The sequence below is a fragment of the Pyrus communis genome, chromosome 11 (assembly GCF_041283825.1).
Source record: "Pyrus communis isolate YQ-2024b chromosome 11, ASM4128382v1, whole genome shotgun sequence".
In the NCBI taxonomy this organism is placed as follows: domain Eukaryota; kingdom Viridiplantae; phylum Streptophyta; class Magnoliopsida; order Rosales; family Rosaceae; genus Pyrus; species Pyrus communis.
The window spans coordinates 5,653,754-5,679,724 of record NC_142575.1 but is presented as its reverse complement, the minus strand read 5'-3'; the positions used below and the strand labels follow the sequence as shown (position 1 = coordinate 5,679,724).

The window sequence follows — 25,971 nt, the reverse complement described above, 5'->3', positions numbered from 1 at the left end:
AAATGATCAGACAGAGACATCACCTCAGAAATGCTTGCCATCCTCTTATCTTCTCTTCCTGTTCCAAGGTCCCATTTATCAAAGCTACCCATCATATACAACTCTTCAAGTCTACATAAGCTGGAGAAGATACCATGTGGAATCACCTTAAGATTCTTGTAGTTTGTCGTATCTAACAACCTCAACTGTTTAAGTTGTCCAATTTCGCTCGGCAACTCACGCATGTAATAACAATCCCGAAAGCTGAGGATTTCTAAATTCTCCAAACCCCCAATAACATCAGTAGACATGCCATCAAATTTAGACCCATTTAGGATCAAGGTCCGCAGGTTCTTCAGTACTCCTAGTGATCTTGATGAGCCTAGGTCTTCCATTTCCATTCTCACCAAAGCTAAAACCTTCAGTTCTTTCATCGCCTTACAAATGATGTCCATGCTACCTTTTGAAAAACGTCCATTCATCGTCTGTGGTTTTACCCACACCCCCCATTCCACAAATCCCGATCATTCGTACTTCTTCCCTTTTCAAAACCTCTATCACCTCATTCATGTATGCCATTCTGGACTTAAAATCCTTAAAACCTTTCTTGAATTTTGACCATATCCCTCGTGGAGGTGCAGGATGGGCCACATTTTCAAATGCTCCTTCGTTTTGGAGCTGAAGAACATGTTGTGTAATCTTATAGGTTTTCCGATTCAAGCTCCATCGATTCATACATCGCCTTTTCTTGTTAATTTCATCCTCAAAATGTAACACTTTATGGATCATGTCGTTCACATTCTTTAACCAACTCTGAACATCAGGTTTGATACTTTCACCGTTCTTTTGGGCAGCATCTACCCTTTCTTGCACTCTATCTTTCTTGTCAAGAAGCTTTTTCATCTCACCCTTAAGATTTTCTAGGTTGGAATGTTAATTAATCAGATAGCCAAACTCTGTTCCTATTGGTGTGACCAAGGACTCTCCAATTTTTGAGGCAATTGCAATTATAATTTCCATTTCCTTCTGAAATCAAAGACTACGGCTGGAATGCTCCTCTTTGTTCGTAGCTTTTGTAAGTCTCGCGCTCAGTGCTCTAATGCCTAAACGAAAGAAGCAACCCAACACAACATTAATAATCATATATTTTTGTCCTGTTTAAATCTAAGTTGTTTATCACTTAATACTACGATCTAGTGGTATTTCTATTCATTTGTAAGTTAGAGATCTTAGGTTCGATTATCGTCAAAAACGAATTTGAACCACATTATTGCAAACCTTTTGTGAGACTTACATGATATGGTACGCAACGTGATATATCAGGGTTTTTTCAGTTCTTTTATATCTTTATTTTTTTTGTTTTATTGTTTTTTCATTCATTCTCATCCCATTACCATAGACCCCACACCTCCTCTAGTTTTTTTATTTTTTTTTTTTAATTTTTTAGCAGCCCTCATGGTTTGTTTCAAATTTCAAGCCTCCTTCCTCCATCACATGGACGAAGCTAATGAAGGCTCATTGGGGGCAGATGCCCCCACTTAGGTAATTCGTTTGTTTAGTCGTAGACTACAATTAGATAATATACATGCGTTATTTTTAAAGAAAATATATGTATCTAATATCATACGTTCATACTACTTAAACTTCATATCAAATATTATATGAGCAAAAATGTTTTGTTCTGTTTTTCAAACCGAAAAACCCCTCTCGGCCTGCCTATCATATGTATTGATATTTTCTCATCACTTTGCCACTTTCCGCTACTATATTTAAATTTTTGTAACATTGAAATTGTGATACATCATCATTGAAATCTATCCCTATTATCATATTGGGTATAAACCATAGTATAATAAGATTTTTTTTAGTTGTCTTTCGGGTTTTCCCCGCTAGAAAAAATTTCTAACTCCGTCCCTACTCCATCACCCACCATTTATGACAATTTGGAGCCCAGCCGGAAAACTTATCAATTTTTTTTTTTTCTCTATCTTTATCTTTTGTTTGAGTTTTGTGTTGATGTTTGTTAGTTTTCCTCTATGACTCATACCTTAAGGCTTAAGCATCACTTATCTCAAACCCGTAACGATATGAAGCCTTGCTACAAAGTCCCACCTGATGCTTATCAAATTATTTTTTTGTTATCATTTCTTCGTAAAAAAATATTTTTTTTTCCTAAAATTAAAATATAATTTTACGTTCAAGATAATGAAAATGATGGATGTTTATATTTTTTAAATTATTATGTCTACATTTTATTGAGAGAATTATTTTGTATACATTATTGATACGTTTATTACAGGTTTTCATACTTGATTTTGTTCATATTATCGATTGGTATGTTTAGTTTTAATTTTTGGTACATTAAGTTTTGTATATATCGTTGATTGATAAGTTTAGTTTTAGTGTTGGTACGTTTAATTCTAATTTATGGTACGTTTGATTTTAGTTTTGGTTTGTTTAATTTTAATTTTTGGTACATATCATTGGTTGATAACTTAATAATATGTTTCTTTGTTTTGGATTAATAAAAATAATAAATTTGGTTTGAAAAAGGCTAGATTTCGGAGCAACTTTTTGAATAAATTGGTGGATCAATGACACTTCATGTAATTTTGAATTTTGAAAAAAGGACATTTTAGAAAACGTGGCACCAAAATTGTAGAAAATAGTTTAATAAAAAGTCTAAATGCTAGGGATGTTGCACCTAGATCAAAATTCCCCTTACTTATATCTATATATTTGAAATAATTGTAAATTAAATCTTGAACCAAATCACATTCTTTATCTTTAAGTATGTGAAATATAGGTAAAATAAGTCTTGAACCAATTCACATCCATTTTGTTGTAGGTAAATTATTTTGCATGTATTATTACATACATTAACCACATTTTATTGTTATTATATATGTGTGGTAAAATAATTTACCTATATTTATATAGAATATAATTAAATAATTAAAAAAAAAAAACCAATGTTCTTATATTTTGTTGGTAACTAATGCTCACATATTTTGAAAACGGAAAAACTAAACCAAAAAAAAAAAAAAAAAAAAAATCCTAATTTACGCAAATTTGAAAAGCAACTAAGGAATTTAAAAAGGAAAAAAATAAAACAAATGAAAACCCTAGCGTCATATCCTTTTGTTATTAATATGCAATGAAATCATGATTTTAAAATTTGTTTTTAATCTGACATAAGTTACTAGGGGTATTTTGGGCATCTAAAAATAGAAAATTGTGTGAAGTCAAAACCTAATCAATAAAATTGTTGAGCTGGAGCCTAGTCATAGTGTTGGAGCTTAGCTGAAATACAATATTCGGCGGGCACTAGAATATAAAACTAACACTTTTGTACTTTTGTTTCTTGGTCAAGTAGGGTAAAAACAAACGCATGAAACAACAAATATTGGAAAGAAATAGAGTTTTCGAGAAGTACATACGTACCTGTATCGTAAACCAATGCAATGCAATTATCCAGCAGAGTAAAATTGAAATTCTGAAATTTATGCCTTGTTCAACAACAAATCATATATTTGGTACTGGTAGTGGTGCTTCACGAATTTGCTAGAAAATTTGAATGTTGAATGTTAGCATGCACAAGGAGGGCAGACCATGCACAGCAATGCAAATATATGAGCAGATAACTTCTATGGGGAAGAGTTAATAGGAGCTTTCTAACAATATAAACAGGAGAAGCAAAAAAATATATACATAAAGTCATTGAGTTTTTGTAAGGAAAATATACTATGATGAGTTTTAGTTAAAGGAAATTGAATTTCTAGGGGTAAAGTCATATTTTCAGTTGATGGTTTATTTACTCATTATTAATTTACAATATGCAAATTTCGAATAGTTTACAATTCACCACCATATAGTGACGCGATTTTGAACTTTTTGTATTGCAATGAGAAAAATAAAAATTCAATTATAAGGGGGAATTAGCTCAATTTATGTTGACATGGATGAACATCAAAACACAATAACATATAGTACAAACACCTAAAACAACAAATATTGAAAAGAAATGGAGTTTCTAAGAAGTACATACGTACCTATATAGTAAATCAACCCTACTATCCGCTAGAGAAAAAATGAAATTCTGAAATCTATGCCTTGTTCAACAACAATATGTCTGGTATTGAACCTGGTGCTTCACGAATTTTCTAGAAAATGTAATGTAAAATCAACACTTTTGTTTCTTAACACACATGGGTAAAACTAAACACCTAAGACAACAAATATTGAAAAGAAATAGAGTTTCCAAGATGTACATGCTTACCTGTATTGTAAATCAACCCAATGCAACAGTTCGGCAAAGTAAAAGTGAAATTCTGAAATCTATGCCTTATTCAACAACAACTCATGTGTCTGGTACTGGTGTTGGTGCTTCACGAATTTGCTAGAAAATATGAATGTTGAATGGTATCATGCACAAGAACGACAGATTATGCTACCTCAGCAATGCAAATATATGAGCAGATAACTTCAATAGGGAAGGGTTGATAAGAGTTTTCTACCAATATAAATAGAGAAGCAAACAAATACATTTAACGAGCATTACCTCGAGAGGAGGTGATTCTAAAGTAAGGTATTTTTATACTCTTATAACAAGAAAAAGACAAAGTGAAAGAGAATGGGGTACATTGCTTTCGAACCCATTTTGTATTCTATTTAACAAGAAAAAAAAAGTGAAAAAGATTTGGATGTTTTGCTTACGAACCATTGGGTATTCTCTTTCACAAGAAAAGGATAAAGTGAAAGAAAATTGGATGCATTGCTTCCCAACCCCAACTTCTCAAAGGACAATACATGGCTTGAGCCATCCTCTTCGTGGCATCACATTATTTCATAGTACAAACGTCACAATTAGAATTGGTATTCTATTTTGAACAATAGTAGGCTTACTATTAATCGTAATGTATGAATTTTGTACAGATTCGTTTAAAAGTGTTTTTAAAATTATTGAAAATATTTTTAATAAAAATATTTTTTTTTCTTCCAATTACAATTAAATGAACTATGGACCAGCTTAATCCTAGTAACCCATTTCCCAACAAGGCATCATAAGCTATCAGAATGTCCACCTGCAAGGCACATCTAGGAAGGCCATTATTTCTACGGTAATTTTTAAGAAACTCCTTCAAAAGTAATATTGTCTCCAATTCGCCTGCCTGCGAAGAAAGCAAATTAAGAGTTGCTCACAATAGAGGGAAGGACATCCTTGATCCGATTGGCAAGAAACTTTGCAATAATTTTGTAAATAGCATAAAGAGGAATTTGTAACAATAATTTCTCAATTTTAACTGAATTGAAACAATGGTTCCTTAACTAAAAATATGTGACCATTGGTCCCTTAACTAAAAATACCCAATTGCTACAATGGTCGTAAATTTTTAGTTGAGAGACAAATACTCTAATTGAGTTAACATTGATAGACCATTATTACAATTTTGTTGACAAAATGAGGCCGAGGGTTACAGAAGTTAGCAGTAACAAGTAGAGATTATGGTCTTTTCTTTCTGCAGTGAAGAACAATTATTCATGATTTGTTTGCATAAGTGATATATGTCGGTGTTGTCTAGGGCTATGTAAGATGTAGTTCGTTTGTTTGGACTTCTTTTATTGAATATTCCAAACCCTTGACCAAAAAAAAAAATTCTAAGAAATGTGAGTAAGGAAGATATTCACTCGTGAAATTACGCGTTATCAAAAGCCTTTGTATTAAGATTCAACCTAAATTATGCGTTATCCCTATGTTAATAGAATGGACGTACCTTTACGTGTGAGTTAAAAATTGTATTTCTTTCCTTTCTTCTGTTCATCGTCTCTTTTCCCCCTCCCTCTCTGCAACTATTTTCCACCGCCATCTTAAAGCCATAAAGGAAAATCCTAAACTAGTAAATTTAGTATTACGATTTAGTGATATTTCTCTTAATCTTCTCTTTTTTCAGCCCCAAAACATCCCAGAAACGTCCACCTTGAACACATGGGCTTCGGGGGTCTCCTTCCAGTTGACCCTAGTGTTCACAAAAACCAAATTTTTCCGAGAAAATTTAGAGAATGCGAAGAGTGATGAGGAGGAAGGGAATGGGAAATCCTTGAAAGGGTCCCATAAGTTGAGGGAGAATAGGTCAAAGCAGCTGATGCCTCATCGAGCGTTGGGGATAAGCGATATTTTGATAAAAACTTGAGTGGTTTTGTTTGGATGCTGAGAAAAACCTAGGGAATCAAATTGGAGCCGGTAGAGAGAGTTTTTGCTTTGCTTCACTGGTTGGTGAAGGGAGTGGGTTAGTGGCGTATTTACAAGGAGTCAAAGACGTTTCTGAAAAATTCCAAGTACCGAAAAACTAGAATGGGCATGAAACCCAGCAGCACAAGGAAGACAAAACTGAAGTTGCTAGAAACTTCCTGAATGAAAAAGAACTGGGCTTTGACCAAAAAAAAAAAAAATGAAATTGGGATAGAAGATGGGAAAGAATTACACCAACGTAGCTTTACTGCACGTGAGGGCGTGTGGAATTTTTTTTCTTTTTTCAATTAGGCCTATTAGAGTTCAATTTATTTTTCACACTTGTACTTAATATTTATAAGCTAGAACTTTGATCAACCATTGGTAATTGGTTAGGTATAAGCTAGAATTGAAATTTTTTATTTTTATTTTTTTTTTAACAAAAGTGGCAAAAGAATTAATATCTAAAAAAAGGAAGAAACGTAGATAATATCGTTTGTTAAAAAAAAAAAAAAAAAAAAAGAGGGTGAAACCCGCCACTTAGTACTATAGTCTAGTAGTAGTATTCCCTTTACTGATAAGTGAGAAGTTTTAGGTTCAATTTTCGTCAAAGACGAATTTGAATCACATACTTGCTGACCATCAAGAGAAAGCAGGTAGGCCATTCTCAAGTCGGTACAACTCCCATTTTTCATTTTCATCCATTTAGATCATTTTCATTTTCATCCATTTAGATCATTTTCATTTTCAATTATATAAAATTGAAATTTATGAGTTATTTGATGTGTTGGAGGTTTTTAATTGTGTAGATTCAAGGGGACAAAGAGAGTGGTTATGGAGTAGGCGCTCCAAACTATCCTCAAAATGGTCCCTATGGTGGCTCTCCAGCAGGTCGGGGCTCAAACATGATGGGTGGAAATTGCAATCAACAGTATGGTTGGCGGCAATAAACGTTTGATCTGATCATTATAATTCATCACGATATGCACCTCCTTGGTCCAAGGGACATGAGCTCGATGGTTTAGCTAGTGTGATCCCAAGGGTTCGAGTAGAAGCATCATTGAATCGCTGCTAAATAATTTTTACAGGATGTGAATGAGATTGATTCATATGCAAAATATTCTCAAACTAGTGTTACGTTCTAACTTCTACTCATTAATCTGTTACTTAGAAAAAATATGCATAAAAGCGGGAAGTTGCCATATGAGTTGTGTTTGGTTTACTTCTGCAAATTTTTTTTTTAAAAAAAATTATAAAAATAAAAAGGGAAAATTGTTAACGGGTGACCGGCCTATTAGCTTTACGGGTTGGTTTGGATGATCCGTTAACTTAACAAGTCAGGTTAAAATCGATCCAAATCCAATAAAACTTACTGATTTACATATTTAATTTATTCATTTGATGTAGATAATATTATGTATTCAAAAAAAAAAAAAAAAAAAAACAAAAACAAAACAAAACAAAATTCTCTGGTCCCTTACCCTCTTTCCCTATTCCCTTTCAAAGCTGCAACAACGGGAGCCCATTAAAGAACAAGCCGAAAACAGCCGACGCAACAGCGCCGTCGTCCACCGGTCACCAACGGCCGTCAAATTACATATCCAGACTCCTCTTTCCGTCCTCTTTCCAACCTCCAAGTTAGTTTCTACAAATTCGTGGCCAAATTTCCTCAATTTCAGATCAAAGAAATGGCGACCGCGGGTTTTCCGGCCAATAATCTCGACCCAAGAGGTATAAATGATCCTCTCCTGGTGGGCTGTCCTCCGATGTAAGTTCTTTTCCAGAATTTCAACTTTCAGTTTTGGGATCGATTCTTGATTTCAAATTTTTATTCGATTTGTGGTAATTGTTCTATCTGTGATATTGTTGAATCCCCTAGATTGAACTCTTTTGCATAGGTATTATAAAATTCATGGAAAGAATGTAAAAATGTGGTAGGAAATTAGAAAATGGGGCCCAAAATCATGTTGCGACGAAGGCAGTTGCGTAGCCTGGTTCCTTGTTTATTCTAGTTGTATACAGCAGCTAACTTTGGTTTGAATTGCCTTCTGTTCAGTACATGTTTAAGACTGGATGTGGATGAAATTTTGTTGCCGCTTTATGCATGCGTGTGTGGGTAATTGAGATTCGACTTTCCTAGTTAGTCTTGTGCTTTTTGCTGTTGATAAGGTCCTGAGGTGTATGGGTGTATGGGTGTGTTGGAGATTCCTTGTTTGTTTATAATGCTTGTAGTTTGAGTGATTGCAAGTTTGAGTAGTGTAAAGTTTTTCTTGTTTAATCTTATTCATTTATTTTTACATAAGCATTTCTCATTTCTTGGCTCGAATCGGGTTGATTTCAGTAGTTTGCTTTGGTTTTGTCCAGAACCTGTGCTTTGTTTGGGGTAAACGTGCTACAGAATATATATCTTCAGTGAACGTTGCTTGAGGTGTGAGTGGACAAATTATCTCTTGAAGGTGCTTCAACTTACCTTTTTGGTAGACAAGGCTCCTCAAGGTAGAGCTAGCCAGAGGTGTGAGTTGACATTTATTTCAGAAAATTTTTCTTTGTCAAATATTAAGCATGCATAGATAAATATGATTTCCGTTATGGTTTTTATTCTCACACCTTCAGTTAATCTCTTAATCAATTTTCAATCTAAAACTTGTCAAAGTACAGAATAAAAATAAGTTTGTACCCGTTCATATAATTTATTATACATGCATAAAATAAGCAACATAAGTAGTATTTTTGGAAAGAAAGTCCGGTGCAACAAATGACATTTTATTGGTTTGTACATATGAGATAGTAAAAGAATTGTTGAAGCCACAACCTTCTTTGAATTGTTGTCCTGCATGCATTGGAGAATATTAGAAATCACTGAAATTCAAATAAGTTGAAATGGTTATGCTTATTGTATATGTGTTTCCGAAAATAGCAGCTTAAGGACTAAATTCATTTGTTAAGTACTAAACTTGTATATATATATTCTATAAAACGTGGTAGAATGATTTTTTGAGTACTATATAGATAATTTTCATCAGTTTTTACTAAACCTAGAAGAAGTTGAAGATGGAGACATGTTAACCTTTGTGCTTGATCAATTAATTGTGTTTGTCCTCCCTGTCGATTTCATCGTCTTCACCCGTCCTGTGTTAGGAATAAAAGACAAATGTTTTCTTGAGATATAATTGAGTTTTCAAAAGAAGAAAAACATATCTGAATATACTTTAGTGTGCACATACGCACATTACATGTATACATATATGCGTGTGTGTATATAGTATTTGACAAAATTTTATCAAACTAAATCTGAAGTGTTGATTATGATTTGCATAAATTTGTCGTCGAAATTTTTGTGGTGTTTGCCATTATGTTTTAGCTCGAAACCAGAACCTACTTATTGGTTGAATAACTAGAAATTTAAGATTAAGCATAATATGCTATCTTTCAGTCCTTCATAAAAACATTAGGAATCCCACTCATACCTCAAGAATTAAAAGACAGCTGTTTTCTTGAGATATAATCGAGTTAAAAAATAGCGTATTTAAATACGCACACATAAGTGACTGAAAATTAGAAACCTTAAATTAAAGCATACCTTAGAGTGGCATTGAGGTCCCCCATCCATTTAGCCCACTCCCAACGCGGTGCGTACTTGCAATCGAGGATGTGTGTCAACATGCTTAGGAGCAAATAGCCTTAAGCTTTGGACCTTCACAACCTCCAATAACTCCAAAGACGGCAATTACAAAGTATAAGCTTCACCACAAAAATACTTTGAGTTTTGGCAGACTTCCAAGCTTGATGGACTTCACTTTAGGTAATGTAATTATTTCATCAGTTTCTTCTGCGGCAATGATTTCTTCCATCTGCTCACACTTCAGAACTTCTATGCCCTCTATACTCACAAGAAGTTTGACTATGGACGATGAAAACAAGTATTTCAACTGGTTGCAATAATACACCCGCAGCGATTTCAAGTTTCCGAAGCTGCTTCCTGTCAACATCGGTTGTGAACTACCCGTCTCCCAAACACGCGTTAAACTTGGCAGCTTCTGTAACTCGAAGGACCTCAATTTATTGAATGCTTCAACGGAGTGCCTACTTTCTTCATGCTTCGATCCCTTTAGTTGGAAAATCACTTCCATTAAATTACAGTCACTTACAGTAAGATTCCACGGAACTATAAAGTTTAAGGATAGTATGATAATTTTGTATTACCACGGAAAATCACTTCCATTGAATTACAGTCACTTACAATAATATTCCACAGAACTATAAATGAAGATTCCACGGAACTATAAAGTTTAAGGATGGTATGATAATTTTGTATTACCATGGCAGATTTACCTTATGCTGCCAGATTACCTTTATTTTTCATTTCTATTTCAAATTATTTTATTTCTTTCCTTTTTATTTTCTCTTTTTATTTAGATGTGTATTAAAAGTGGCAAAAAATTAATGTATTCCTTTTTATTTGTAATTTGTAAGTGAGAGATTTTATGTTCAATTATTATTAAAGACGAATTTAAACTATGTTACTTCTAGTCATTATTATCATCAAAACGTGTTCCGTCCTATCTCACGTACCGAACGCACTTTTAGTGATAAATAATAGAGTTTATTCCATAAAATAAATGTATAAAAGAATTAAGATAAAAAAAGTAGGAGAAACCATTTTCTCTCTTCCTCCGGTATCCTTTCTCCTCTTTTGCGCTGCAACAGAAGCCCCATTAAACAGCAAGCCGACGACTGCCGAGTGCCGACACAAAAGCTCTGTCGTCCACGGGTCACCAAAGGCTCTCAAACTACACATCCAGAATGCTCTTGCCGTCCTTCATCCAATCCCCAAGTTAGTTTCTATAAATTCGTAGGCGATTTTCCTCAATTTCTAATTTAAGAAACGGTGACCAAAACCGGCCAACTTTCGGTCAATATCACCGGAATTGGACCTCGACCCAAGAGGTAGAAATGATCCTCTTCTCGTGGGCTGTTCTCCAATGTAAGTTCTTTTTCCAAATTTTCAACTTTCAGTTTTGGGATTGATTCTTGATTTTGAATTTTATTCGATTTTGTGTGTGAATGTCGGAGATGAGACTTATGTTAATTATTGTATCTGTGAAGTTGTTGAAACCCCTAACGATTACGTTCTCGGTTGAAGCATGTCTATAACATGGTGTAGGCTTGAACTCTGTAGAACCTTGTATTGTTGTGAATAGGAATTATAAAATTCATAGGAATTTTATAATTCATTGGAACACTTTTGCATAGGAATTATAAAATTCATGGAAAGAATGTGAAAATGTGGTACGGAATTAGAAAATGGGGGCCAAAATCATGTTATGATGAAGGCAATAGCTTAGCCTGATTCCTTGTTTACTGTAGTTGTCCAGTAGATGTTTAAGACTTAATCTGGAGGAAATTCTCTCTTGAAGTTGCTTGAACTTACGTATTTGGTAGACAAGGCTCCTCATGCCTAGATAAAGAAATGTTTATTTAAGAAATGCTTTTTCTTTATCAAATATTAAGCATGCCTAGATAAATATGATTTCCGTTATGTTTAGGGGAAAATCAGATTTTATGAATTAATATCAGACCTTATAGTGAATGATCATATTATTCAGCTTACATTAGTTGTGGCCAGCTAGTGTATCATAATATTATTTAGCTTACATGTGTATGATCAATATTACATGTGTCATTCTACAAACATGTCATTCATCTTTTACGTGTATGGTATTACAGAACTTTTAGCATTATAAATTGAAATGCAAATATTGGTAGCTAGAGACAACTTTTCCAAATTATCATAACAAATAAGCAAACTCTAATTTAGAAACAAACAGTTACAATCACAATCGAAATTTATAATACATAAAATAAGCAACATAAATAGTATTTTTGGAATGAAATTCTGGTGCAACAAATGACCTTTTATTGGCTTGTACATATGATATGGTAAACGAATTGCTGAAGCCACAACGTTCTGTAAACTCTTGTCCTGCATGCATCGGAGAATATTAGAAATCACTGAAGTTGGAATAAGTTGAAATGGTAATGCTTATTGTATATGTGTTTCAGAAAATAGCGGTTTAAGGACAAAATTAATTTTCAAGTCACTTAGCACTACAGTTATGTTTATTGTATATGTGTTTCTCAAAACGGTTATGCTTGTTGTAGATCAGGTGGGACATGCTAACTGAAAAGGGTTATTCCAATATTATTGTGGAATCTGATAAAGGTTTCTTGAGGCAGTTGCTGATCCGAAAAGCTTCTTCCATCTTAACTGCTATTGGGTGTAAGACTTTTATTGGGCTTACATCTATATAGGAGTCCTAATTGATTAAGGATAAAAGAAAGGAAGTAATATTTGATTATTCCGGATTACTTATGGTGAAGTATAGCAATAATTTTTGGGAATATCAATCCTATTAGTTCATGGATTTTAGAGGTACTAAAGATCTGTATTAGGGTTTTCTTTATGGGCGAGAAACCTAATACTCTCACCTATAAATATAAGGCTTAGGTCCCACTTTTATACACATTATTCTAGCACAAAACACTACCTCATATAGGAGTGCATAAGGCGTGTAGAGAGAGATGAAGATCTTTGCTTGTTCGTTGCTGATCATGGTTCAATCTTGTTCATATCAATGGCTTCTCAAGGTTAGTACTTGCATATTATAGATCGACTTGCATTGGGTACCTCAAAAAAATCAATTAGGTAGCAGAATGTGGTTTGACGATCCTTATTGTTCAATTTTTTAAGTACTATCCATGTATGTATATATTCTATAAAACATGGTAGAATAATTTTTTGACTACTTTATGGATAATTTCATCAGTTTTTACTAAACCCAGAAGAAGTTGGAGATGGAAACATGCTAACCTTTGTGCTTGATCAATCAATTGTGTTAGTCATCTTCATCCACCTGTAGAATTCATCATCTTCATTTTCATCGTCACTGTACAATTTGTCATCGTTATCCTTCATGTTTTAGAAATAAAAGACATGTTTTCTTGAGATAGTATTGAGTTTTAAAAAATAAAATTACTTAAATACACTTTAGTGTGAACATATGCACATTTATATGGTATTTGACTAAATTTTGAGAAATCTTTTGTCAAACTAAATATGAACTGTTGATTATGCTTTCCCTAAATTTGTAGTAAAAATTTTGGTGGTGTTTGCCATATTATGCTTGTAGCTCAAAACCAGAACGTATATGTTGGTTGAATAAATAGAAATTTAAGATTGAGCATATATAGCTCACTGACTGTAAATTATCAACCTAGCTATTCTTCAGTCCTTCGTAAAAACATTAAGGATCGAAAGAGTTGGAACAAACAACTTGAAGCATTACTGTTTAGGAGAAAATCTTTGTTGGTTTAGTGGTTGTATATTGATGATGCGGTCTTCCAGGTGGACACAAAAGTGATTGCAAATTAGAAACATTAATCTAAAGCATACCTTGTCCATTCCTGTCGAAATGCGGGGTTTACTTGCAATCGGGGATTATGCGTGTCAAATGGCCTTAAGTCTTGCACATTAATAACCTTCAATAACTCCAAAGACGGCAACTTCAAAGTATAAGCTTCGCCACAAAAATACTTGAGTTTTGGCAGGCTTTTAAGCTTGATGGACTTCACTTTAGGTAATGTAATTATTTCCCCGGCTTCTTCTTCTTCTGCCGCAACGATTTCTTCCATCTGCTCGCAGTTATAAACTACTATGTCCTCTACACTCGCAAGAAGTTTGACTATGGACGAAGAAAACAAGTATTTCAACTGGTTGCAACAATTGACGCTCAACCATTTCAAGTTTCCGAAGCTGCTTCCTGCGAACATTGGTTGTGAACTACCTGTCTCCCAAACACGCGTTAAACTTGGCAACGTATCTAACCGCAAGGACCTCAATTTATTGAATGCTTCAATGGAGTGACTACTGTCTTCAAGCTTCAGTTCCTTTAGTTGGAAAATCACTTCCATTGAATCGCAGAAAATTACAGTAAGTTTTTCGAGATTATCATCATCATTTGAGTCCTCAAGATTAGTTGGTGTAACCTAGAAAATTAAACATGATCAACAAGAAGATACAATACTAATTAAAAGTTGTACTTATAGAGGTTAATTGAACCTAATTTAAAAGCTTACCTCCGAATTAATTGGACGTGGCAATATTTCAATAGAGCGATGGACGTTAGGTCTTGAATATGGTGTGCATCCACATCCAGCTGGGCACCAATTTGATGAACGTGTTGGAGAAGCGCTGAAATCATGACTTGTTGAATCCTTCTCAGACTTATTCTCCAACTTCTTTCTTTGTGGAATTACAGCACCCAATGTCTTCAAATTTTCACAATCGCCCACGTGCATATTTTTTGTGGATGACCATTGAAATGTAGATCCCGCTGGACAAAAACTTGTGAGACGAGGCAGGCTTCGTAGTTTAAATGTGTTCAGTTTCCTCGGATACAAAATCATGTCTTTTGTCGCCTCTTCTTCATTTTCCTCTGTGATTCTGACTATAGTTTCCATGTCCGTACATAGATCTATCGTTACCTCTTCAAGATTCAAAAGTTCTCAGGCAATTAAATGCGAGAACACATAATTTATTCCAAAACAAAATGTCAATTCCAAATATCTCAAATTTTGGAAGCCCTGGAATCCAGACGGAATGTTTTTCCACAAGTGCGTAAACGAACATTTGAATATCTCCAACTTACGTAACTGGGGACATGTTGGAGCTGTCTGCCCATCCATAACTATATGGATTTTCAGATCAAATAGCACGCCTTCAAACTCCATATATTTCAATACTACCTCTTCTAAACTTGGAAACCATGAAATGCACTTTGATGGAAATATTGCTTTTTCAAATATTCCTGCAGATTGATGCTCAAGCCTTGGCGTTGTTTCCTGAAAAAGAAAAATCATTATCCGTTAAACAATTTCAAATTTCCGACTGCCCCCTCATATCATAGAGATTGGAGAGTGGGACATACCTCTTGGTTGGAGTATAGCTTGTTAGCTTGGAAGAAACCAGCCAAACTCTGTAGACCCCAGAGTTTCAAATTGGTTAATTTATTGAAAGATATGCTATCGGCTTCTTCCTCATGTTCGCTCCCCTGCTTCGACACAATTTCTTCCATTTGATTACATTCACCAATATCTAATTCCTCGAGTTGTACCAAGTTTCTCACTACTGATAGCGAAAAGGCATACTTTAAAACACCACAATCTGACAATCGAAGGAATCTTAGGTTGGTCAAAAAGCTATTCGGAAGCTGACTAGCTGATTGTTTGCGAGGAAAGAGTGCACTTGTTCCATTTACAAGATACTCGATATTTGGACAATCATCAAGATACAAAACTTTCAGATCTTGAAATCCCTCTTCGTCTAATTCAGTGAGGGCAGAGAAATTTTTAACATTGCGCAAAGCCAATTTTTTAGATTTTTTCAACATAAGTCCAACTGCTTGACTCTCCATCAACTCCCTTGCATCACTTTCAACAATCACCAAACAATTTTCGAACGCATAAGTTGTCATCATCATCAACTTCCTTGGATCACTCACATCATCATCATCAGCACATCTATCGATCATCTCACAAAATCCCTGTGCCCCAGTTCCCAAGCATATACAGAATTTTATTGTTGGGCTTTTCAAGACTAAGTCTTTTGGCAACAAGTGGATGACATCGGAGGCTATTTCTATGGATAGAACCTTCAAATGATCAGACAGAGACATCACCTCAGAAATGCTTGCCATCCTCTTATCTTCTCTTCCTGTTCCAAGGTCCCATTTATCAAAGCTACCCATCATATACAACTCTTCAAGTCTACATAAGCCGGAGAAGATACAATGTGGAATCACCGCAAGTTCACTGCAGTTTGTCGTGTCTAACAACCTCAACTGTTTAAGTCGTCCAATTTCCCTCGGCAACTCAAACATGTAATAACAATCCCGAAAGCTGAGGATTTCTAAATTCTCCAAAGGCCCAATAACATCAGTAGACATGCCATCAAAGTCAGACCCATCTAGGATCAAGGTCCGCAGGTTCTTCAGTACTCCTGGTGATCTTGATGAGCCTAGGTCTTCCATTTCCATTTCCATTTCCACCAAAGCTAAAACCTTCAGTTCTTTCATCTCATTACAAATGATGTCCATGCTACCTTCTGAAAAACATCCATCCATCATCTGTAGAAGCTCAAGTTTTGGGCAACCAACTGGAATCTCCAGATCGCCAACCAGTGAGATTGTGTCATATGTAGCTAAATTTGGCCACTCTTTATTTTTAGCATGACTTCTTACCAGAAATCGATGTGGATCTCTTGAAGCAATCGATATGGCAACATCGCGAACTATGTCATGCATTTTTGTAGTCTCCCTGTTGCTACTATCTATCAACAAAAACCTTCTTTGTAGTTGGGCAACCAACGAATGCACTCTATTTCTTGTATCTTCCAAAGTAGAGCAGTTGCTAAAATATCCTCGACCCCACCCATATCGAACCAAATACTCAATTGGAATATCATAATCTTCTGGAAATAAACTACAAAGTAAAAGACATGACCTGGCTTCATCACTCTCCAATCTATCATAACTCAATTTTATGCTAGAATAAACTTTGTCATTCACTCCAGGGATGTTCACTGGGGTAGAATGTCGCAACTGATTAAGGGCATCATCCCATTCACGCTTGCTTTTCTTTTCTAGAGCTTTTCCAACCGTTACAATTGCAATAGGTAAACCTCCACATTCATTCACAACCTCTTTTGCAACGGAACGTAAATCACGATCATCGAAGGATTCGTCTACCATTTCTCTGAAGAGCTCCCATGATTCTTCTGGTGTTAAAGTCGGGACTGCAATAATTGGTTCACTTCCCATCCTGTTGCAAACGTCCGAATCTCGTGATGTCAACAAAACTTTGCACCCTTTATGAGCATCTCCAGAAGGGAGTCCAATATCCTCAAAATTAGGCTCTGTCCAGACATCATCTAATACAATCAGGATCCTTTTTATTTCCGTGAGTCTCCCACGTAGCCTTCGTGCTCTTCCGGACTCGGATTCCTCTTCAAATTTCAATTCTATTCCGTCTGCAATTTCCGACTGGATCGTCCTAGTACTTGGACTTTGAGACACAGTTGCCATCACAATTTTATCAAACAAGTCTAGTTTTGCCAATCTTACGATGATTTCTTTCACCATTGTGGTTTTACCCACACCCCCCATTCCACAAATCCCGATCATTCGTACTTCTTCCCTCTTCAAACCCTCTATCACCTCATTCATGTTTGCCATTCTGGACTTAAAATCCTTAAAACCTTTCTCGAATGTTGACGATATCTCTGGTGGAGATGCAGGATCGACCACATTTTCAAGTGTTACTTTGTTTTGGAGGACAAGAACATATTGTTTAATCTCATCGGCTTTCCGACTCAAGCTCCATCGATACACACATCGCCTTTTCTTGTTGATTTCATTCTCAAACTGCGACAGTTTTTTGACCACGTCTTCCACAATCTTTAGCCAACTGTCAACATCAGGTTTGATGGTTTGACCGTTCCTTTTGGCAGCATCTACCAAACCCTGCAGTCTATCTTTCTTGTGATAGAGCTCTTTTATCTCACCCTGAAGACTTTCAAGGTTGGAATGGTAATTAACCAAATAGCCACACTCCCTTCCTATTGGTGTGACCAGGCACTCTCCAATTTTTGAGGCAATTGAAATTAGAAAATCCGCTGCCATTTCCTTCTGTAATCAAGGACAGCGACTGGAATGCTCCTCTTTGTTGGTAGCTTCTGGAAGTCTCGTGCTCAGTGCCCGCCTAAAACAAAACAAGCAATACAACATTAATAATCAGATATTTTTGTCATGTTTAAATCTAGGTTGTATTTTACTATTTTTATTTTATGAAGAAAAAAAAATTCTGTGCGATGCTTTGATAGCATTTGACAATAAGATCATTATTATATTTAAAGAGTTAATCTTATTTTACTGCTTGAAATTTTTTTGTTTTCAACATTTCATACATTAAGTTTTTTTGTCTCAATTTGGTACCTAAAATCATAATTCTAATTCTAAGATATTTTCATATATCCGTTAAGTTTTCCATTATAATCTATTTTAATTGATGACATAGTGTCTATGTGAATAATAACTGAGCATCACGTGTCAATATAGGTCCACGTGAATATTAAAAAAATATAGAAATAAAAAAATTACTAATAAAAAATTTAAAAAAAAATCGCAAACCCTATGCTACAATTTAGCAATAATTATTTATGATTTAAAATATTTTTTTTCCAAAATAGTTTAAAATATTTTTAAATCCTCCAAAATCAAACGTACCGAAATAAGTTTTTCTTTTAGTATGTTAAGAGAAAATAGGCTTGAGAATAATATAAAAGTACCAATACACAGTGTGTACAAAATAAAACGTACCAAAATAAAAATAATGTACCAATATTAACAATATGTGTCAAATCAGACATACCAAAATTGCAAATAAACGTACCAATTAATAATTTTTGTAAATTCAAACGTACTTGCAAGTAATATATATGTAATGTATTGTACATAATAATAATTCGTCAACAACTATACTTAAAAAAAAATATTTATATATATATATATATATATAATTTCACAAAAAAATTGAAAAATTACTTTTATATTGATCACCAACTATTTGAAAATGAAAAAAAAAACCATTTACAAAAAGAAATAATATTAAATGTTTGCATAACAAAAAACAAAAAAAGTGATCGAAAAAACATATTTGGAAGAAGAGAAAATAAACTTTAATTAATAATATCTCCACTAAATAAGGAAAAGTGCATCATGCAGATAAAATGATAAATTCAAAAATTATTTTAATTTTAAAAAATAGAGATGACTATTGGTCAAAGTACTTTAATCAAATTTTAAAAAAGCACTGATGTTTAATCTAGGGCAATGCTATTCACACACCCCATTTTATCTCTCATACACCCTTGTTAAATTTTTGTTCATTGATCTTCTTCAATTCATTCTATCCAACGGCCCGAAATTGAGAAGGGTGTGTGAGAGATAAAAATGGGTGTGTAGATAGCACCACCCTTAATCTAAATAATATAGAAAAACTGTAGAGAATTTTAATTTTCCCTTCTTTTTTTTTTGGGTATCAAGTATCTATGCCTTGTAGGATTTTGATTAAAGCACTTACGTGCATTAGACCGCATCATGCATCTCTCCATTTATCAAATTAAAAATTATTATTGTGATCTTCAAAATTAAAATTTTGTATATTGGTTTGTTAATTTGGGCTTTAATTAGTTAAGCGAATTTTTTTTTTTTTTTTGAGATAATCTTGGTTTTTATTCAAAATATTTACCCAATTATCTCTTTTTTATAATTTTTCCGCACAAAATATTTTTTCTCCTAAACTTTACCTTCAAGATAACAAAAATAGTGGATGTTTATATATTTTTTTAAATTATTATGTATACATTTTATTGAGAGAACTATTTTGTATACATTATTGGTAGGTTTATTATTGGTTTTCATACTTAATTTTGTTCATATTATCTACTGGTATGTGTAGTTTTAATTTTTGGTACATTTAGGTGTGTACTTATCATTGATTGTTATGTTTAGTTTTAGTATTTGGTACAATTTATTTTAGTTAACGGTACGTTTGATTTTAGTTTTTCGTACGCTTAATTTAATTTTTGGTACATATCATTGATTGATAACTTAATAATTATGTCTCTTTATTTAGGAGTAATAATAATAATAATAATAATAATTTTGGTTTAAAGAAGGCTAGATTTAGGAGCTTTGGGTGTTGTTTCTGGAATAAATTGGTGGATTAATGATAGTTCATGTAATTTTGAATTTAAAAAAAAAGGACATTTTAATAAACGTGCCACCAAAATTGTAGAAAGTAGTTTAATAAAAAGTCTAAAAGCTAGGAATGTTGGGTCTATCAAATTCAAAAATCAACTACCTAGATCAAAATTATCTTTTAAAATAAGATCATCACTGTGTAAAATATTTAAATTTGTATTTGTTTATTGTGTTTCTGAACTTGAATTATTTGAAATTGTTGTTGATACATAGAATTCTTTATAAATAGACTCCTGTAATTCTATTTTTTAAACAAAAATCCACCTATATTTAAATATCAAATTGAAACACACCTTTTCTGATTGAAAGTAGCAAGCAACTCCAGTACTGGTACAGAGGCCAAGTGGAAGGTTGTTTTGTCCCGTTGTCCTTTACTCGCTTAGTGGCTTCTGTTTGAGGGCATCTGAAATTGTCTGTTTCGGTATTAACTTTTGTAAACGGAATCTGAATCCATTGACATGTAGACAAAGAAAATAACCTCTTATTACAAACTATTTACATCCTGCCAAAACATCTTAATTATATCAACAAACTTTACTAATACCTACAGTAATGATGAAATCCTAAATTTCATCTAGTTTCTTTCCTTATTTTGGCAAGCATTTTAGTTTTATAGGATACAATATACATATATATATATATATATATATATATATATATATTCTTCTTTTTATTATTATATAATGATAATCTTCGTAAAAATAAAATCCAGGTTAACAAAATAAAACTACACATGTAGTGGGTAGTTTTTTCTTTTAATTTTTAAAAATAAAAATATAAAAAATATTTCAACAAAAATAATAATAAAATTACAAATAAAAATAACATCTAAAAGTGCAAATTTCCAAACGTGCTAGCGTGTGGTAAAAGGATAGTATCTATATATGTGAAATATAGGTAAATTAAACCTTGAACCAAATCATGTTCTTTATCTTCAAGTAGATACTTTAATCCAAGTAAAATAATTTACCTATATCTACCTGTGAAATATAGGTAAACTAAATTACATCCTTTCTGTTCAAGGTAAATGGTTTTGCATTTATTATTACATACATTAAGCACATTTTAGTTTTATTATACATTCAAGAAGGTGCTCAAATGCCTAAAACCAAAGAAGCAATGCCCCAACACAGCATTCACAATCAGATATTTTTGTCCTGTTTAAATCTAAGTTGTATTTTATTTTCATTCTTATTTTATCAAAGGAAGAGTTAGGATTTGAAATTAGGACCTCTTTCACTATGAAAATTTTCACACTTGATGAACAATTAGCTAGTATCGTTAGAAACCAGTCACCAAGATCTACCAAACAATATCCATGACAAGTATAAACTTATGTGGCAAATGAACTATTACATGTATTTTTACTTCAATTCTTTAGTATTATATTATTACAAAAGTATTCAATATTGAGCGAGATTGCGTGATATATATATATATATATATATTGTATCGCGAAGGCCGTTTTGCGAGATATTCTATAATATTACAATGTCCCCAATATTGTATGATACTTACATGATATGATAAGCAACGTGATATATTGAGGTTTTTTTAGTTTTTTAATTTCTTTATGTTTTTTGTTTTATTGTTTTTTCATTCATCCTCATCCCGTTATCATAGGCCCCACACCTCCTCTAGGTTTTTTTTTTCAATTTTTTTCCAGCAGCTCTCATGGTTCGTTTCAGATTTCAAGCCTCCTTTCTCTATCACCCACTGTTTTTGATAGTTTTTCAGCCCAGCGAGATAACTTATCAAATTTTTTTTTTTTCAATTTTTTCTCTGTCTTTATCTTTTGTTTGAGTTTTGTGTTGATCTTTGTTAGTTTTCCTCTATTACTCATACCTTAGGGCTTAAGCATCACTTAGCTCAAACCCGTAAAGATATGAAGCCTTGCTACAAAGTCCCACGTGTGCTTAGCATTTGAATATAACTTAATTAGATTTAAACGCTTAAAATTTAAAGATTTTTTGTTTTTTATTTTTTTATTTTTTATATAACATATGTGCCTTTTAGGATTTTGATCAAAGAACTTATGTACATTAGGTCACATCAATATTTCTCTATTTATCAAATTAAAAATTATTACTGTAATTTTTGAAATTAAAATTTCATATCTTTTTTTTTTTTTTTGAACAAACGATATTATTTATACTAAAGGGAGAGGAGGGAGTGGGCTTAGCCTTACAATAGGCTAGCAATAATGTGATTCAAATTCACCTTTGGTGAAAATTGAACCTAAGACTTCTCACTTACAAGTGAAGAGGAATGTTATTGGACTGTAGTACTAAGTGGCAAATTTCATATCTCTTAATTTGTCCTTTAATTAGTTGAGCCATTTTTCAGGAGATAATCTTGGTTTTTCGTTCAAAATATTTATCAAATTATCTCTTTGTTATAATTTGTTCGTAAAAAAAAATAATTTTTCTCCTAAAATTAAAATATAATTTTAACTTCAAGATAACGAAAATGGTGGATAATTAAAATTTTAAATTATTATGTCTACATTTTATTGAGAGAATTATTTTGTATACATTATTGATACGTTTATTATTTGTTTTCATACTTGATTTTGTTCATATTATCGATTGGTTCGTTTAGTTTTAATTTTTGGTACGTTTAGTTTTGTATATATCGTTGATTGGCACGTTTAGTTTTAGTGTTGGTACGTTTAATTCTAGTTTACGGTATATTTGATTTTAGTTTTGGTACATTTAATTTTAATTTTTTGGGTACATATCATTGATTGATAACTTAATAATATGTCTCTTTGTTTTGGATTTGGTTTATAGATGGCTAGATTTAGGAGCTTTAAATATTATTTTTTGAATAAATTGGTGGATTAATGGCACTTCATTTAATTTTGAATTTTGGAAAGAGGACATTTTAGAAAAAATGGCACCAAAATTGTAGAAAGTAGTTTAATAAAAAGTCTAAATGCTAGGAATGTTGCACCTGGTTCAAAATTCCCCTTACTTGTATATAGCTATATATGTGAAATAATTGTAAATTAAATCTTGAACCAAATCACATTTTTTATCTTTAAGTAGGTACTTTAATCTACATAAAATAATTTACCTATACCCATATGTGAAATATAGGTAAAATAAATCTTGAACCAAATCACATCCTTTATGTTGTAGGTAATTATTTTGCATTTATTATTACATACATTAAGCACATTTTATTGTTATTATATATATATATGTAGTAAAATAATTTACCTATATTTATATAGGATACAATTAAATAATTTTGAAAAAAAAAATTACATTCTTATATTTTGTTGGTAACTAATGCTCACATATTTTGAAAACGGAAAAACTAAACCACAAAAAATCCTAATTTATGCAAATTTGAAAAGCAACTAAGGCATTTAAAAAGGAAAAAAAATAAAACAAATGAAAACCCTAGCATCATATCCTTTTATTATTAATATGCAATGAAATCATGATATTAACATTTGTTTTTAAGCTGTCATAAGGGTATTTTAGGCATCTAAAAGTACAAAACCGTGTGAAGTCAAACCTAATCAACAAAATTGTTGAGCTGGAGCCTAGTTATAGTGTTGGAGCTCAGTTGAAATACAATATTCGGCAGGCACTAGAATGTAAAACTCACACTTTTGTTTTTTAGATCAGGCAAGGTAAAAACAAACACCTAAAACAACAAATATTGGAAAGAAATAGAGTTTTTAAGAAGTACGTACGTACCTATATCGTAAATCAACGCAATGCAACTGTGCGGCAGAGTAAAAGTAAAATTATGAAATATATGCCTTTGTTCAGCAACAAATCATAAGTCTGGTACTGGTAGTGGTGCTTCACGAATTTGCTAGAAAATTTGAATGTTGAATGCTAGCATGCACAAGGAGGGCAGATTATGCACATCAATGCAAATATATGAGTAGATAACTTCAATGTGGAAGAGTTAATAAGAGCTTTCTAACAATATAGGCAGGAGAAGCAATAAAATATATATGTTAAGTCATTGAGTTTTTGTTAAGAAAATATACTATGATGAGTTTTAGTTAAAGAAAATTGAATTTTAAGGTGGTAAAGTTATATGTGATGGTTTCAGTGCATGTGTATATTTATTTACTCATTATTATTTTATAGTATGCAAATTTTAAATAATTTACATTCCACCACCACATAGCAAACGCGATTTCAAACTTTTTGTATTGCGATGAGAAAATTAAATATTTGATTATAAGGGGGAGTTAGCTCAATTTCAGTTGACGTCGATGGACATCAAAACACAATAACATATAGTGACAAACACCTAAACAACAAATATTCAAAAGAAATGGAGTTTCTAAGAAGCACATACATACCTGTATTGTAAATTAACCCAATGCAACTGTCTGGTAGAGAAAAAAAATGAAATTCTGTAATCTATGCCTTGTTCAACAACAATATGTACTGGAACCTGGTGCTTCACGGATTTGCTAGAAATATAATGTAAAACCATCATTTTTGTTTCTTGGTCAACAGGGGTAAAAATGAACACTTAACACAACAAATATTGAAAAGAAAGAATTTCCAAGATGCATATATATATATATATATATATATATATATATATATATATATATATATATATATATATATATATATATATGTACCTGTATTGTAAATCAATCCAATGCGACTGTCCGACATAATAAAAGTTCTGAAATCTATGCCTTATTCAGTAACAACTCATGTGTCTGGTTCTCGCATTGGTACTCACGAATTTCCTAGAAAATATGAATATTGAACGGTATCAAGGACAGATTATGTTACCTCAGCAATGCAAATATATGAGCAGATAACTTGAATGGGGAAGGGTTAATAAGAGTTTTCCAACAATATAAATAGAGAAACAAAAAAAAAAAAAAATTTAACGAGCATTACCTCAAGAGGAGGTGATTCTAAAGTAAGGTATTTTTATTCTCTTTTAACACGAAAAGGACAAAGTGAGAGAATGGGATGCTTTGCTACCGAACCCATTTTGGATTCTCTTTAACAATAAAAAAGTGAAAAAGATTTGGATGCTTTGCTCACGAACCATTTGGTATTCTCTTTAACAAGAAAAAGGATAAAGTGAAAGAAAATTGGATGCATTGCTTCCCAACCCCAAATTCTCAAAGGACAATACATGGCTTGAGCCATCCTCTTCGTCGGGTCACATTATTTCATAGTACAAACGTCACAATTAGAATTTGTAATCTATTTCGAATAATATTAGGCTTACTATTAGTCATGACATATAAATTTTGTACGAATTTGTTTGAAAATGTTTTTAAAATTACTAAAAGCGTTTTTTATGAAAAATATATTTTTTTTAATTCCTATTACAATAAATGGAATCGAACAATGAACCAGCCTAATCCTAGTAACCCATTTTCCAACAAGGTATCATAAGCTATCAGAATGTCCACCTGCAAGGCACATCTAGGAAGCCCATTATTTCTATGGTAATTTTTCAGAAACTCCTTCAAAAGCATAATATCGTCTCCAATTCGTCCACTTTGTCACTTAACTCATCAAAATGTACAGCTGTGATCATTTTCGTCCACTTTGTCAGAACTTACGTCAAAATAAGACACGGATCATGCATGTGAGGCTGAATCAAAAGGTAAATAAGAAAAATCAAATGCGAAAATTGTTGCAATGGTCCCTCAACTCTAACCCGATTGGAGCAATGGTCCCTCAATTTTAATCCAATTAGAGCGATGGTTCTTCAACATTAACCTAATTGTTACAATGGTCATTTAACTATGACTGATTTTGAAGGAAGTTCTGACGGAGTAGACGAAAAAAACCATAGTTGTACATTTTAATGAGTTAAAGGACTAATGGTCACGCGTTTTTAGTTGAGGAACCAACGCTCTAATTG

The 25,971-nt window shown here is 32.8% G+C and overlaps 1 protein-coding gene, 1 long non-coding RNA gene and 2 pseudogenes across 7 annotated transcripts; 1 reads left to right on the top strand and 3 right to left on the bottom strand.

Moving 5' to 3' along the window:
* Positions 1–428: 428 nt before the first annotated feature.
* On the bottom strand, positions 429–4,456 carry LOC148692752 (putative disease resistance protein At1g15890; annotated as a pseudogene). Its single transcript, XR_015952942.1, has 2 exons — positions 4,259–4,456; positions 429–4,142 (listed from the first exon to the last, which is right to left on the bottom strand). The product of XR_015952942.1 is annotated as a putative disease resistance protein At1g15890 (transcript).
* A 3,215-nt stretch (positions 4,457–7,671) lies between these two features.
* LOC137743660 (uncharacterized) lies at positions 7,672–23,748 on the top strand. Of its 5 annotated transcripts, none has more exons than XR_015953427.1 (3): positions 7,672–7,976; positions 8,573–8,704; positions 23,730–23,748. It is a non-coding gene; the product is annotated as an uncharacterized LOC137743660 (long non-coding RNA). The 5 variants fall into 5 exon arrangements; XR_015953426.1 differs by lacking the exon at positions 23,730–23,748 and adding an exon at positions 12,376–13,046; XR_015953425.1 differs by lacking the exon at positions 23,730–23,748 and adding an exon at positions 12,371–13,046.
* LOC148692751 (uncharacterized) lies at positions 9,292–10,357 on the bottom strand (annotated as a pseudogene).
* LOC137743656 (disease resistance protein At4g27190) lies at positions 11,976–24,903 on the bottom strand. The gene is given in 9 exon segments (XM_088679928.1): positions 11,976–12,191; positions 13,080–13,155; positions 13,662–14,254; positions 14,345–15,109; positions 15,196–18,025; positions 20,382–20,501; positions 23,802–23,945; positions 24,425–24,538; positions 24,716–24,903. Coding segments are annotated over 4 exon segments (4,173 nt in total). The 5' UTR covers positions 17,947–18,025; positions 20,382–20,501; positions 23,802–23,945; positions 24,425–24,538; positions 24,716–24,903; the 3' UTR covers positions 11,976–12,191; positions 13,080–13,091.
* Positions 24,904–25,971: the final 1,068 nt, after the last annotated feature.